This window comes from Ambystoma mexicanum, chromosome 5q (assembly GCF_040938575.1).
Source record: "Ambystoma mexicanum isolate Mex_15411 chromosome 5q, UKY_AmexF1_1, whole genome shotgun sequence".
Taxonomy (NCBI): domain Eukaryota; kingdom Metazoa; phylum Chordata; class Amphibia; order Caudata; family Ambystomatidae; genus Ambystoma; species Ambystoma mexicanum.
The window spans coordinates 1,221,303,949-1,221,318,287 of record NC_090933.1 but is presented as its reverse complement, the minus strand read 5'-3'; the positions used below and the strand labels follow the sequence as shown (position 1 = coordinate 1,221,318,287).

The 14,339-nt window shown below is 45.1% G+C and overlaps 1 protein-coding gene across 13 annotated transcripts in view; it reads right to left on the bottom strand.

Annotated features, from left to right (window-relative positions):
- Positions 1–14,339, bottom strand: part of ADGRB1 (adhesion G protein-coupled receptor B1) — a 698,686-nt gene that overhangs the window by 93,110 nt on the left and 591,237 nt on the right. For all 13 annotated transcript variants that reach the window (XM_069621727.1, XM_069621731.1, XM_069621729.1 and 10 more), the window contains one exon: positions 1,991–2,057. In XM_069621727.1, the coding sequence (XP_069477828.1) occupies positions 1,991–2,057 (67 nt within the window). The remainder of the gene's footprint in view (positions 1–1,990; positions 2,058–14,339) is intronic.

Below are 14,339 nucleotides of genomic sequence, written 5' to 3'. Positions count from 1 at the left end.
GCGGGGATAGAGAGACATAGGGACAGAGAGGGACAGAGAGGGGGAGATAGAAAAAGGGATTGTGTGTGTGAGAGAGAGAGATAGAGAGAGAGAGAGTGAGAGAGAGAGAGAGAGAGAGAGAGAGAGAGAGATAGAGATAGAGAGAGAGAGAGCACTTGTGAGGGCAATGCAGCTGCTGATGGCTAGATAGACTTTTCTGGCCATCACTGATTGCAATCAAAAGACAGCCTGTGCTGGACTTGAAATACTTACCGACCCAGAGGGTGTGAGGTCAGCACAAGTGGCTCATAGAACATGTACGTATCGCACAGTGAACAATACATGACAGCAGACTTTGCTAAGAACCACCATCGAGATCTGGACCTCAGTAGTGTGGTGGTTATGTGCCAGGTGCCGTCATTTGACAAAGTCGGAGATGGGTTAAAGCCTGCACCACTGGCAATACGCCCATGCAGCATCAGTGTGCTAAAAGTGGGCCTTACATGTTGCAACAGGGCACACACTCTCTGGCAGCATAGCACACCTGAATTGTTGGATGAGACATGTTGCCTTCTTCATACATGGAATAGCCACCAAGGGCCAGTGGCAATCCTGCCAGTGTAGAACCCGCCCATCTCTTACTTCCCTTAGGAAATGTGGCCAAATGGCTCCATTATCCGATTCGAAACTGAGAGCCACTTAAGTCCATAGTGTGACCTATATGAATGGTCTTCCTCACTCTTTATTTTTTTATTTAAATGTATAAAGCGCGCAAACAGCCCAGAGGCATTGAGGCGCTGTTGTAGGTAGTGAACTTAGTTACATGAGGCAGAAATCGGGCTAATAATGGCTTTCCTACTTGACTTGATTCTCACATTGTCCCTTTATCTCACTTTGCCAAGGACTCGTGTCTACCAAGCATGAAAGTGGCTAGCACCGGGCAAGACCACCTGGTGCTCTATTACCGCAGTGTCACGATGGATTCCAAAGTGAGGCCATGTTTTTCACAAGGAGGTTGGTTAATAAGACCTGCATTGCAATACCGAGAAGGCTTTCTCCTTTAGAAAGGCCCATTCCATTGCCAAAGATGTCAGCTACAGTTTGAAGCTTTGAGACACAAGTGTTTGATGTATACGTGCCTTACAGTTGCACAATAAAATAAATAAATAAATAAAATAAATGGTTGGAGTGTGCAGAGCAGGGCTGACACACATGGGATCTTGAGGGAGAAGACATTACACAGAATGTGTTTGCGGAAATGTAAAGAATAAGCCATTCTCTCCCAGACGATAAGGGGATGCGTGGAAAGGAGTGTGAATGGGTCAGAGAAAAAGTAGAAGTGTGGAAAGAAAACAAAATGGGAAAGTGGCGGAAGACAAAGGGTCAAACATTGTTGTACAAAGAAATTAGATGCAAAATGGATGTCTGGAAAGGAATATAAAGGGAAAAGCATAAAGAGATAGATGTAAAATGGGTACAAGGAAAAATATATGTTTGGAACATGAGATAAAAGAGAGTTGGAAAATGAAAAAAGAGAAAACATAACTGTGCAAACGAATCTATAGGGCAACAAAGGAAAAAGCTATATTCGCATAAGAAGATGAAGGTGAGAAGTAAAAAAGGGTTTTGAAAGGGTGGTGAATGGGAGAAAAGAATAGATGTGCGGAAAAGAATACAAAGTCATGGGGAAGAGACGCGTGGAGTCGGAGATGGGAAAGAAAGATGGGATGTACTGAAAGAAGAATAAAGGGGAAACGCGAAAAAAAGGGATGCTCAGAAGAAATATAAACATGACAGAGGACAATGGATGTGTGAAAACAAGATAAAGGAGAACAGGGGAAGAAGGAAAAGCGGATGTGTGGAAATGAAGGTAAATGTGGTAGAGGGAAAAGGATGCGTGGAAAGGAAGACAAATGGGAAAGGAACATGGATGTGTGCAAACAAGATAAAGGAGAACAGGGAATGAGGAGAGGAGGGATGTGTGGAAAGGGAGGCAAAGGGAGGAAAATACCAAAACAACTGCTGCAGCCGGTCCCACGAAGGCATACAGGAGGCCTCCTTCCAACGACAGCCAGCAACTGCAAAAGAAAGACGGGGCAACATGTCAGGCCTGTGAAGTCAGAGAAAGGAAGCACCGAGTGAGTGGGCATGAGACTGAGTCAGTAAGTGAGCTGGAGTGCAAGTGATGAGGCAGTAAGTGCGCTCCAGGGCAAGTGACGAGGCAGTAAGTGAGCTGGAGTGCAAGTGATGAGGCAGTAAGTGCGCTCCAGGGCAAGTGACGAGGCAGTAAGTGAGCTGGAGTGCAAGTGACGAGGCAGTAAGTGCGCTCGAGTACAAGTGACGAGGCAGTAAGTGAGCTGGAGTGCAAGTGATGAGGCAGTAAGTGCGCTCCAGGGCAAGTGACGAGGCAGTAAGTGAGCTGGAGTGCAAGTGACGAGGCAGTAAGTGCGCTCGAATGCAAGTGACGAGGCAGTAAGTGGGCTGGAGTGCAAGTGATGAGGCAGTAAGTGCGCTCCAGGGCAAGTGACGAGGCAGTAAGTGAGCTGGAGTGCAAGTGACGAGGCAGTAAGTGCGCTGGAGTGCAAGTGAGCTCGAGTGCAAGTGACGAGGCAGTAAGTGAGCTGGAGTGCAAGTGACGAGGCGGTAAGTGAGCTGGAGTACAAGTGACGAGGCAGTAAGTGCGCTCGAGTGCAAGTGAGGAGGGATCGAGTAGAAAGTGAATACATGAATATTCAAGTCATTACAGGGCAATGGAGTGAGCCAGCAAGTGACAACGCTTATTGTATTGAGTGAGTGAATGTGTTTGTAGAGGGTGCATGTGCTTATGAGTGAATGAGTAGGTTAGTGGGGAAGTGACTGCGTAAATGAGTGCATACGTATGTGAAAGTGAATATGTGCGTGAGTGATGCTTGGGTGTGGGTTCATGTGAGTGAGACAGAAGGGATATAGTATGGATTGCATATGCGTGTACTACTTGGCAAGTGTACTACTTGGCAAGTGCATTCTTTATCATCTAAACAATGTATGCATTTGGGAAATAAATCCAGTTTTAAAACAAATAGCTCTTCTTAAATAGTGAAAGATACAACGTTTGCTTCTTTTTCTTTAGAAAGAAAGTAAAAGTCGGGCCAATATCTGGCCAAAAAAACTAAACAATTTTGGTGAGTTAGATATCAAAAACGCCATGCATGTCAATATTATTCAAGGTAGGAGCTGGCATCCCACACATTATTAACAATCAGATCAGGCCTGTTGATTGGCATGAGGGTGAGGCACATCGAGGTCACCTGCAAGAGAGGAACTCATTCCAAGGGTCAACACAGGGTTATGCAAAGAGGCACACGTGCAGCTGGCACCACTGGCGGGAAGAACGTTACATGGAATGCATAACTAACATCAGAATGCGCATATCAGTGATACAATCCTGTGTTTGAACCCCTGTGCACAATTGTGCCAATCCCAAGGTGGCACGTGGCGTTTCCTCGCATGTAAATTCGAATGCCGTATTCACAAATGGACTTGTAAATGAAATGCGTGAAAGGGACACGCAGCACCCTACAAACAGGCGCATGGGGATGAGCAATACCTAGGAGTGTCATTTGCTACCCTTCTGTGCATTTGTGTATCCTCTGCACTGCAGCGGTTTTACCCACTTCTAACCCACAAGCTTTTCGATCGCTTGCAATGAGTAAAATTGGATTTTGATATTTGTTTTACATTTCAAAACGACAATGGGCCTCATTCCGAGTATGGCGGTAAGGGATAGCGGCCACCGCTAACGAGAGCGGTGGCGGTAATCCCTTACCGCCATACTCCGAGTTCCCTTAGCGCCATGGTGCTTTTAACACCTGCTTTTAGCAGGCGTTAAATACCATGGCGCTAAGGGACCTTGATGTTAATTACGCCACTGTAATTTACGGTGGCGTAATTGACGCCTTCCCCACTCCCATTATGCCCTATGGGGCAAGAATGGGAATGGGGAAGGGTAAATGGGGATTGGGGAATTACCGCCCCGCCAACCTTGGAATGGGGCGGTAATTCCGCCAACCACCAAGGCGCTGCCGGTCCGGGTACGGCGTCAACCAAGGCGTTAATAGCGCCATTGGTTAGCGCCGTACTCGGAATGAGGCCCAATCTCTTTAAGGGACTATGTTGTATTAGTTGTTAGTTGGGTTTATAGCGTGCATGTTCACCCCAGCGTAGCTTGGCGCGAGGATACACACAAACAGCCGCAGCAGTCAGTACTTTAGCAACAAAAAAAGCCGTTTAAGTAAAGGGAGGAAGTGCAGCTGGTTCTCTGTCATTTTAAGTTTAAGTGGAAGTCCATTCCAGAGCGTACCAGCCACCACAGAGAAGTCCCAGCCACCAACTCTCTGTAGGCGGAATTTAGGAACCAGTACAAGATGCTCGCCTCCAGAGCAAAGGCTACGACAAGGGACATACATCTTGGAGGAAGTCGGCCCCAACCTGGTAATAGGCCTGATGGACCAGACAAAGAGACTTGAAGACTATGGGCCTCATTCCGAGTAGGGCGGTAAGGGTTAACTGTCACCGGTAACGAGTCCGGTGCCGTTAAACCCTTACCGCCGTACTACGAGTTCCCTTTGCGTGTCCTTCCTTAACGCCTGCTATGGTACTCCGGGGTCAATAACGGTACCGTAATTTACGGTACCGTTATTGCCGCCTTCCCCTATGGGGGCTCAAATGGGAATGGGGAATGGCCCTGGTGAATGGGGAATTACCGGTCCCTCCGACCTCGGAATGGACCGGTAATTACTCCATTCACCAGGCCAGAGTTTGGACGGGTTCGGAGGCAGCCATGCCGCAAATAGCGGCGTGGTTACCTCCGAACTCGGAACGAGGCCCTATGTGCTGTTTCACCTGAAGCCATTGTGCTGAAATGAGCCTGGCCAGCACTATTATATTCAGAGAGGCCAGCTAGTGGATTCAGTGCACGGCCACCCCAAAGTGTGCAGCGAATTCACTGATGCACACACTTCTCCAAGTTTGGAATCTAGGCATACAGACCCTCTGCATTTATTTTCAGGTGCACACATTTTTGCAAATCCGATCTAGAGCGAGTAGATATATACAAATTGGCTGCAGTAATGTTGGGCACCCGGCTCCCATGCTTCCGTTTATCCTCCTGCTGTTCCACGGTCATTTGGCTCCAGGTGTCCCATCGTAGCTGGTGTTAAATGTCGATATTAGCATCCTAGTGTGCCTCAGTAAATGTTCCTCCTGCCGTACCACTATCATGTACGGTATGCTCTCACTATCATCTACGGTATGCTCCCTGGTGTCACTCCCTAATGTGTGCCGTACTGTGATGTTGTTCACTGGTGCCCCACAGTAATTGTGCCCCTGATGACCCATCATATGTCCTTTTATAAAGTGATTTTGGCATCATGGGGTGCCAGAGCAATGTCTCCCCCCTGATGTATCACTACTATGTGTATGTGTACTCTCATTGCACTTCCTGGAGTCACTCCCTTATTTGTGCAATACCGTCTTTTTACTCTCTGGTTTCCCACTGTCATCTGTGCTGTACTGAGATTATTCCCCCTGGTGTCCCTCTGTGTATACTGTCATTTTGGCTCGTGGTGGCTCGCAGAATGTGTGCTATCCTGTGACTTTGCTCCCTGGTATCCCATCATATTTGCTGCCATACAATGATTTTGCTCCCTGGTGTCTCACCATTATTCTGCCTATGATGCTCCATCACAATTGGTGTTACACAGTGATCTTGCATCTTGGTGTCCCGGAGTAATTCTAACCCATGGTGTCACACTGTGAATGTGTGCAATACTGTGTTTTTACACCATGGTTTCCCACTGTAATCTGTGCTATACCTGTTTTTTTTCCCCCTGGTGTCCCTCTTGGCTCGTGGTGGCTCGCAGAATGTGTGCTATCCTGTGACTTTGCTCCATGGTATCCCATCATATTTGCTGCCATACAATGATTTTGCTCCCTGGTGTCTCATCATTATTCTGCCTATGATGCGCCATCACAATTGGTGTTTAACAGTGATCTTGCATCTTGGTGTCCCGGAGTAATTCTTACGATTGGTGTCACACTGTGAATGTGTGCAATACTGTGTTTTTACACCATGGTTTCCCACTGTAATCTGTGCTATACCTGTTTTTTTTTTCCCCTGGTGTCCCTCTTGGCTCGTGGTGGCTCGCAGAATGTGTGCTATCCTGTGACTTTGCTCCATGGTATCCCATCATATTTGCTGCCATACAATGATTTTGCTCCCTGGTGTCTCATCATTATTCTGCCTATGATGCTCCATCACAATTGGTGTTTAACAGTGATCTTGAATCTTGGTCACACTATAAATTTTGAAATACTTGTTTTTACATCCTGGTTTCCCACTGTAATCTGTGCTACACCGTGATGCTTGTCCCTTGTGTCCCTCCATATATACTGAGATTATGAAAATGGGTGTCCCACAGTAATTTGTGCTCGATGTTGCTCCCTGCTCCTGCACTATAATGTGTTATATACTCTACTTTAGCCCCAAGGTGTCTAACAGTCATTATGGGTATACAGTGATATTGTCCCCCTGAGGTTCTGCCATCATGTGTGCCCTGCAATGATCTACTCCCTGGTGCCAACTTCAGTTATTCTTCTGCTGTAGTTTGCTCCCTATGCCCAATATAATTCATGTGAATGGCTCCTGGATATCTGAGTCATGCTCTTAGTCTTGTGCTGTAGTTTGCTCCCTATGCCCAATAGAATTCACGTGACTGGCTCCTGGATATCTCAGTTATGCTTTTATTCTTCTGCTGTAGTTTGCTCCCTATGCCCAATAGAATTCATGTGACCGGCTCCTGGGTATCTCAGTTATGCTGTTATTCTTCTGCTGTAGTTTGCTCCCTATGCCCAACAGAACTCATGTGATTGGCTCCTAGATATCTCAGTCATGCTGTTATTCTTCTGCTGTAGTTTGCTCCCTATGTCCAATACAATTCATGTGGCTGGCTCCTAGATATCTCAGTTATGCTGTTATTCTTCTGCTGTAGTTTGCTCCCTATGCCCAATAGAATTCATGTGACTGGCTCCTGGATATCTCAGTCATGCTGTTATTCTTCTGCTGTAGTTTGCTCCCTATGCCCAATAGAATTCATGTGACTGGCTCCTGGATATCTCAGTTATGCTGTTATTCTTCTGCTGCAGTTTGCTCCCTTTGCCCAATAGAATTCATTTGACTGGCCTCTGGATATCTCAGTTATGCTTTTATTCTTCTGCTGTAGTTTGCTCCCTATGCCCAATAGAACTCATGTGGCTGGCTCCTAGATATCTCAGTTATGCTGTTATTCTTCTGCTGTAGTTTGCTCCCTATGCCCAATAGAATTCATGTGAATGGCTCATAGATATCTCAGTCATGCTGTTATTCTTCTGCTGTAGTTTTCTCCCTATGCCCAATAGAATCCATGTGACTGGCTCCTGGATATGTCAGTTATGCTGTTATTCTTCTGCTGTAGTTTGCTCCCTATGCCCAATAGAATTCATGTGACCAGCTCCTGGATATCTCAGTTATGCTGTTATTCTTCTGCTGTAGTTTTATCCCTATGCCCAATAGAATTCATGTGACCGGCTCCTGGATATCTCAGTTATGCTGTTATTCTTCTGCTGTAGTTTGCTCCCTATGCCCAATAGAATTCATGTGACCGGCTCCTGGATATCTCAGTTATGCTTTTATTCTTCTGCTGTAGTTTGCTCCCTATGCCCAATACAATTCATGCGACCGGCTCCTGGATATCTCAGTTATGCTGTTACTCTTCTGCTGTAGTTTGCTCCCTATGCCCAATAGAATTCATGCGACCGGCTCCTGGATATCTCAGTTATGCTGTTACTCTTCTGCTGTAGTTTGCTCCCTATGCCCAATAGAATTCATGCGACCGGCTCCTGGATATCTCAGTCATGCTGTTATTCTTCTGCTGTAGTTTGCTCCCTATGCCCAATAGAACTCATGTGCCTGGCTCCTAGATATCTCAGTTATGCTGTTATTCTTCTGCTGTAGTTTGCTCCGTATGCCCAACAGAATTCATGTGACTGGCTCCTAGATATCTCAGTCATGCTGTTATTCTTCTGCTGTAGTTTGCTCCCTATGCCCAATAGAATTCATGTGACTGGCTACTGGATATCTCAGTTATGCTGTTATTCTTCTGCTGCAGTTTGCTCCCTTTGCCCAATAGAATCCATGTGACTGGCTCCTGGATATCTCAGTTATGCTGTTATTCTTCTGCTGTAGTTTGCTCCCTATGCCCAATAGAATTCATGTGACTGGCTCCTGGATATCTCAGTTATGCTGTTATTCTTCTGCTGCAGTTTGCTCCCTTTGCCCAATAGAATTCATTTGACTGGCCCCTGGATATCTCAGTTATGCTTTTATTCTTCTGCTGTAGTTTGCTCCTTATGCCCAATAGAATTCATGTGAATGGCTCGTAGATATCTCAGTCATGCTGTTATTCTTCTGCTGTAGTTTGCTCCCTATGCCCAATAGAATCCATGTGACTGGCACCTGGATATCTCAGTTATGCTGTTATTCTTCTGCTGTAGTTTGCTCCCTATGCCCAATAGAATTCATGTGACCGGCTCCTGGATATCTATTCTTCTGCTGTAGTTTGTTCCCTATGCCCATGTGGCTCGCTCTGAGATATCTCAGTTATGCTGTTATTCTTCTGCTGTAGTTTGCTCCCTATGCCCAATAGAATTCATGTGACTGGCTCCAGATATCTCAGTCATGCTGTTATTCTTCTGCTGTAGTTTGCTCCCTATGCCCAATAGAATTCATGTGACTGGCTCCTGGATATCTCAGTTATGCTGTTATTCTTCTGCTGCAGTTTGCTCCCTTTGCCCAATAGAATTCATTTGACTGGCCTCTGGATATCTCAGTTATGCTTTTATTCTTCTGCTGTAGTTTGCTCCCTATGCCCAATAGAATTCATGTGAATGGCTCGTAGATATCTCAGTCATGCTGTTATTCTTCTGCTGTAGTTTGCTCCCTATGCCCAATAGAATCCATGTGACTGGCACCTGGATATCTCAGTTATGCTGTTATTCTTCTGCTGTAGTTTGCTCCCTATGACCAATAGAATTCATGCGACCGGCTCCTGGATATCTCAGTTATGCTGTTATTCTTCTGCTGTAGTTTGCTCCCTATGCCCAATAGAATTCATGTGACCGGCTCCTGGATATCTCAGTCATGCTGTTATTCTTCTGCTGTAGTTTGCTCCCTATGCCCAATAGAACTCATGTGGCTGGCTCCTAGATATCTCAGTTATGCTGTTATTCTTCTGCTGTAGTTTGCTCCGTATGCCCAACAAAATTCATGTGACTGGCTCCTATGAATCCTAGATATCTCAGTCATGCTGTTATTCTTCTGCTGTAGTTTGCTCCCTATGCCCAATAGAATTCATGTGACTGGCTACTGGATATCTCAGTTATGCTGTTATTCTTCTGCTGCAGTTTGCTCCCTTTGCCCAATAGAATCCATGTGACTGGCTCCTGGATATCTCAGTTATGCTGTTATTCTTCTGCTGTAGTTTGCTCCCTATGCCCAATAGAATTCATGTGACCGGCTCCTGGATATCTCAGTTATGCTGTTATTCTTCTGCTGTAGTTTGCTCCCTATGCCCAATAGAATTCATGTGACTGGCTCCAGATATCTCAGTCATGCTGTTATTCTTCTGCTGTAGTTTGCTCCCTATGCCCAATAGAATTCATGTGACTGGCTCCTGGATATCTCAGTTATGCTGTTATTCTTCTGCTGCAGTTTGCTCCCTTTGCCCAATAGAATTCATTTGACTGGCCCCTGGATATCTCAGTTATGCTTTTATTCTTCTGCTGTAGTTTGCTCCCTATGCCCAATAGAACTCATGTGGCTGGCTCCTAGATATCTCAGTTATGCTGTTATTCTTCTGCTGTAGTTTGCTCCGTATGCCCAACAAAATTCATGTGACTGGCTCCTAGATATCTCAGTCATGCTGTTATTCTTCTGCTGTAGTTTGCTCCCTATGCCCAATAGAATTCATGTGACTGGCTACTGGATATCTCAGTTATGCTGTTATTTTTCTGCTGCAGTTTGCTCCCTTTGCCCAATAGAATCCATGTGACTGGCTCCTGGATATCTCAGTTATGCTGTTATTCTTCTGCTGTAGTTTGCTCCCTATGCCCAATAGAATTCATGTGACCGGCTCCTGGATATCTCAGTTATGCTGTTATTCTTCTGCTGTAGTTTGCTCCCTATGCCCAATAGAATTCATGTGATTGGCTCCTGGATATTTCAGTCATGATGTTATTCTTCTGCTGTAGTTTGCTCCCTATGCCCAATAGAACTCATGTGGCTGGCTCCTAGATATCTCAGTTATTCTGTTATTCTTCTGCTGTAGTTTGCTCCCTATGCCCAATAGAATTCATGTGACTGGCTCCTGGATATCTCAGTTATGCTGTTATTCTTCTGCTGCAGTTTACTCCCTTTGCCCAATAGAATTCATGTGACTGGCCCCTGGATATCTCAGTTATGCTGTTATTCTTCTGCTGTAGTTTGCTCCCTATGCCCAATAGAATTCATGTGAATGGCTCATAGATATCTCAGTCATGCTGTTATTCTTCTGCTGTAGTTTGCTGCCTATGCCCAATAGAATCCATGTGACTGGCTCCTGGATTTGTCAGTTATGCTGTTATTCTTCTGCTGTAGTTTGCTCCCTATGCCCAATAGAATTCATGTGACCGGTTCCTGGATATCTCAGTTATGCTGTTATTCTTCTGCTGTAGTTTGCTCCCTATGCCCAATAGAATTCATGGAACCGGCTCCTGGATATCTCAGTTATGCTTTTATTCTTCTGATGTAGTTTGCTCCCTATGTCCAATACAATTCATGCGACCGGCTCCTGGATATCTCAGTTATGCTGTTATTCTTCTGCTGTAGTTTGCTCCCTATGCCCAATAGAATTCATGTGACCGGCTCCTGGATATCTCAGTCATGCTGTTATTCTTCTGCTGTAGTTTGCTCCCTATGCCCAATAGAACTCATGTGGCTGGCTCCTAGATATCTCAGTTATGCTGTTATTCTTCTGCTGTAGTTTGCTCCGTATGCCCAACAAAATTCATGTGACTGGCTCCTAGATATCTCAGTCATGCTGTTATTCTTCTGCTGTAGTTTGCTCCCTATGCCCAATAGAATTCATGTGACTGGCTACTGGATATCTCAGTTATGCTGTTATTCTTCTGCTGCAGTTTGCTCCCTTTGCCCAATAGAATCCATGTGACTGGCTCCTGGATATCTCAGTTATGCTGTTATTCTTCTGCTGTAGTTTGCTCCCAATGCCCAATAGAATTCATGTGACTGGCTCCTGGATATCTCAGTTCTGCTGTTATTCTTCTGCTGTAGTTTGCTCCCTATGCCCAATAGAATTCATGTGACTGGCTCCTGGATATCTCAGTCATGATGTTATTCTTCTGCTGTAGTTTGCTCCCTATGCCCAATAGAACTCATGTGGCTGGCTCCTAGATATCTCAGTTATGCTGTTATTCTTCTGCTGTAGTTTGCTCCCTATGCCCAATAGAATTCATGTGACTGGCTCCTGGATATCTGCGTTATGCTGTTATTCTTCTGCTGCAGTTTGCTCCCTTTGCCCAATAGAATTCATGTGACTGGCCACTGGATATCTCAGTTATGCTGTTATTCTTCTGCTGTAGTTTGCTCCCTATGCCCAATAGAATTCATGTGAATGGCTCGTAGATATCTCAGTCATGCTGTTATTCTTCTGCTGTAGTTTGCTCCCTATGCCCAATAGAATCCATGTGACTGGCTCCTGGATATCTCAGTTATGCTGTTATTCTTCTGCTGTAGTTTGCTCCCTATGCCCAATAGAATTCATGTGACCGGCTCCTGGATATCTCAGTTATGCTGTTATTCTTCTGCTGTAGTTTTCTCCCTATGCCCAATAGAATTCATGTGACCGGCTCCTGGATATCTCAGTTATGCTGTTATTCTTCTGCTGTAGTTTGCTCCCTATGCCCAATAGAATTCATGGAACCGGTTCCTGGATATCTCAGTTATGCTTTTATTCTTCTGCTGTAGTTTGCTCCCTATGTCCAATACAATTCATGTGGCTGGCTCCTGGATATCTCAGTTATGCTGTTATTCTTCTGCTGTAGTTTGCTCCCTATGCCCAATAGAATTCATGTGACTGGCTCCTGGATATCTCAGTCATGCTGTTATTCTTCTGCTGTAGTTTGCTCCGTATGCCCAATATAATTCATGTGACTGGCTCCTGGATATCTCGGTTATGCTGTTATTCTTCTGCTGTAGTTTGCTTCCTATGCCCAATAGAATTCATGTGACCAGCTCCTGGATATGTCAGTTATGCTGTTATTCTTCTGCTGTAGTTTGCTCCCTATGCCCAATACAATTCATGTGGCAGGCTCCTAGATATCTCAGTTATGCTGTTATTCTTCTGCTGTAGTTTTCTCCCTATGCCCAATAGAATTCCTGTGACTGGCTCCTGGATATCTCAGTTATGCTGTTATTCTTATGCTGTAGTTTGCTCCCTACGCCCAATAGAATCCATGTGACTGGCTCCTGGATATCTCAGTTATGCTGTTATTCTTCTGCTGTAGTTTGCTCCCTATGCCCAATAGAATTCATGTGACCGGTTCCTGGATATCTCAGTTATGCTGTTATTCTTCTGCTGTAGCTTGCTCCCAATGACCAATAGAATTCATGTGACCGGCTCCTGGATATCTCAGTCATGCTTTTATTCTTCTGCTGTAGTTTGCTCCCTATGCCCATGTGGCTGGCTCCTAGATATCTCAGTTATGCTGTTATTCTTCTGCTGTAGTTTGCTCCCTATGCCCAATAGAATTCATGTGACTGGCTCCAGATATCTCAGTCATGCTGTTATTCTTCTGCTGTAGTTTGCTCCCTATGCCCAATAGAATTAATGTGACTGGCTCCTGGATATCTCAGTCATGCTGTTATTCTTCTGCTGCAGTTTGCTCCCTTTGCCCAATAGAATTCATGTGACTAGCCCCTGGATATCTCAGTTATGCTGTTATTCTTCTGCTGTAGTTTGCTCCCTATGCCCAATAGAATTCATGTGAATGGCTAGTAGATATCTCAGTCATCCTGTTATTCTTCTGCTGTAGTTTGCTCCCTATGCCCAATAGAATCCATGTGACTGGCTCCTGGATATCTCAGTTATGCTGTTATTCGTCTGCTGTAGTTTGCTCCCTATGCCCAATAGAATTCATGTGACCGGCTCCTGGATATCTCAGTTATGCTGTTATTCTTCTGCTGTAGTTTGCTCCCTATGCCCAATAGAATTCATGGAACCGGCTCCTGGATATCTCAGTCATGCTGTTATTCTTCTGCTGTAGTTTGCTCCCTATGCCCAATAGAACTCATGTGGCTGGCTCCTAGATATCTCAGTTATGCTGTTATTCTTCTGCTGTAGTTTGCTCCCTATGCCCAATAGAATTCATGTGACTGGCTCCTAGATATCTCAGTCATGCTGTTATTCTTCTGCTGTAGTTTGCTCCCTATGCCCAATAGAATTCATGTGACTGGCTCCTGGATATCTCAGTTATGCTGTTATTCTTCTGCTGCAGTTTGCTCCCTTTGCCCAATAGAATCCATGTGACTGGCTCCTGGATATCTCAGTTATGCTGTTATTCTTCTGCTGTAGTTTGCTTCCTATGCCCAATAGAATTCATGTGACCGGCTCCTGGATATCTCAGTTATGCTGTTATTCTTCTGCTGTAGTTTGATCCCTATGCCCAATAGAATTCATGTGACCGGATACTGGATATCTCAGTCATGCTGTTATTCTTCTGCTGTAGTTTGCTCCCTATGCTCAATAGAACTCATGTGGCTGGCTCCTAGATATGTCAGTTATGCTGTTATTCTTCTGCTGTAGTTTTCTCCCTATGCCCAATAGAATTCATGTGACTGGCTCCTGGATATCTCAGTCATGCTGTTATTCTTCTGTTGTAGTTTGCTCCCTATGCCCAATAGAATTTATGTGACTGGGTCCTGGATATCTCAGTTATGCTGTTATTCTTCTGCTGCAGTTTGCTCCCTTTGCCCAATAGAATTCATGTGACTGGCCCCTGGATATCTCAGTTATGCTGTTATTCTTCTGCTGTAGTTTGCTCCCTATGCCCAATAGAATTCATGTGAATGGCTCGTAGATATCTCAGTCATGCTGTTATTCTTCTGCTGTAGTTTGCTCCCTATGCCCAATAGAATCCATGTGACTGGCTCCTGGATATCTCAGTTATGCTGTTTTTCTTCTGCTGTAGTTTGCTCCCTATGCCCAATAGAATTCATGTGACCGGCTCCTGGA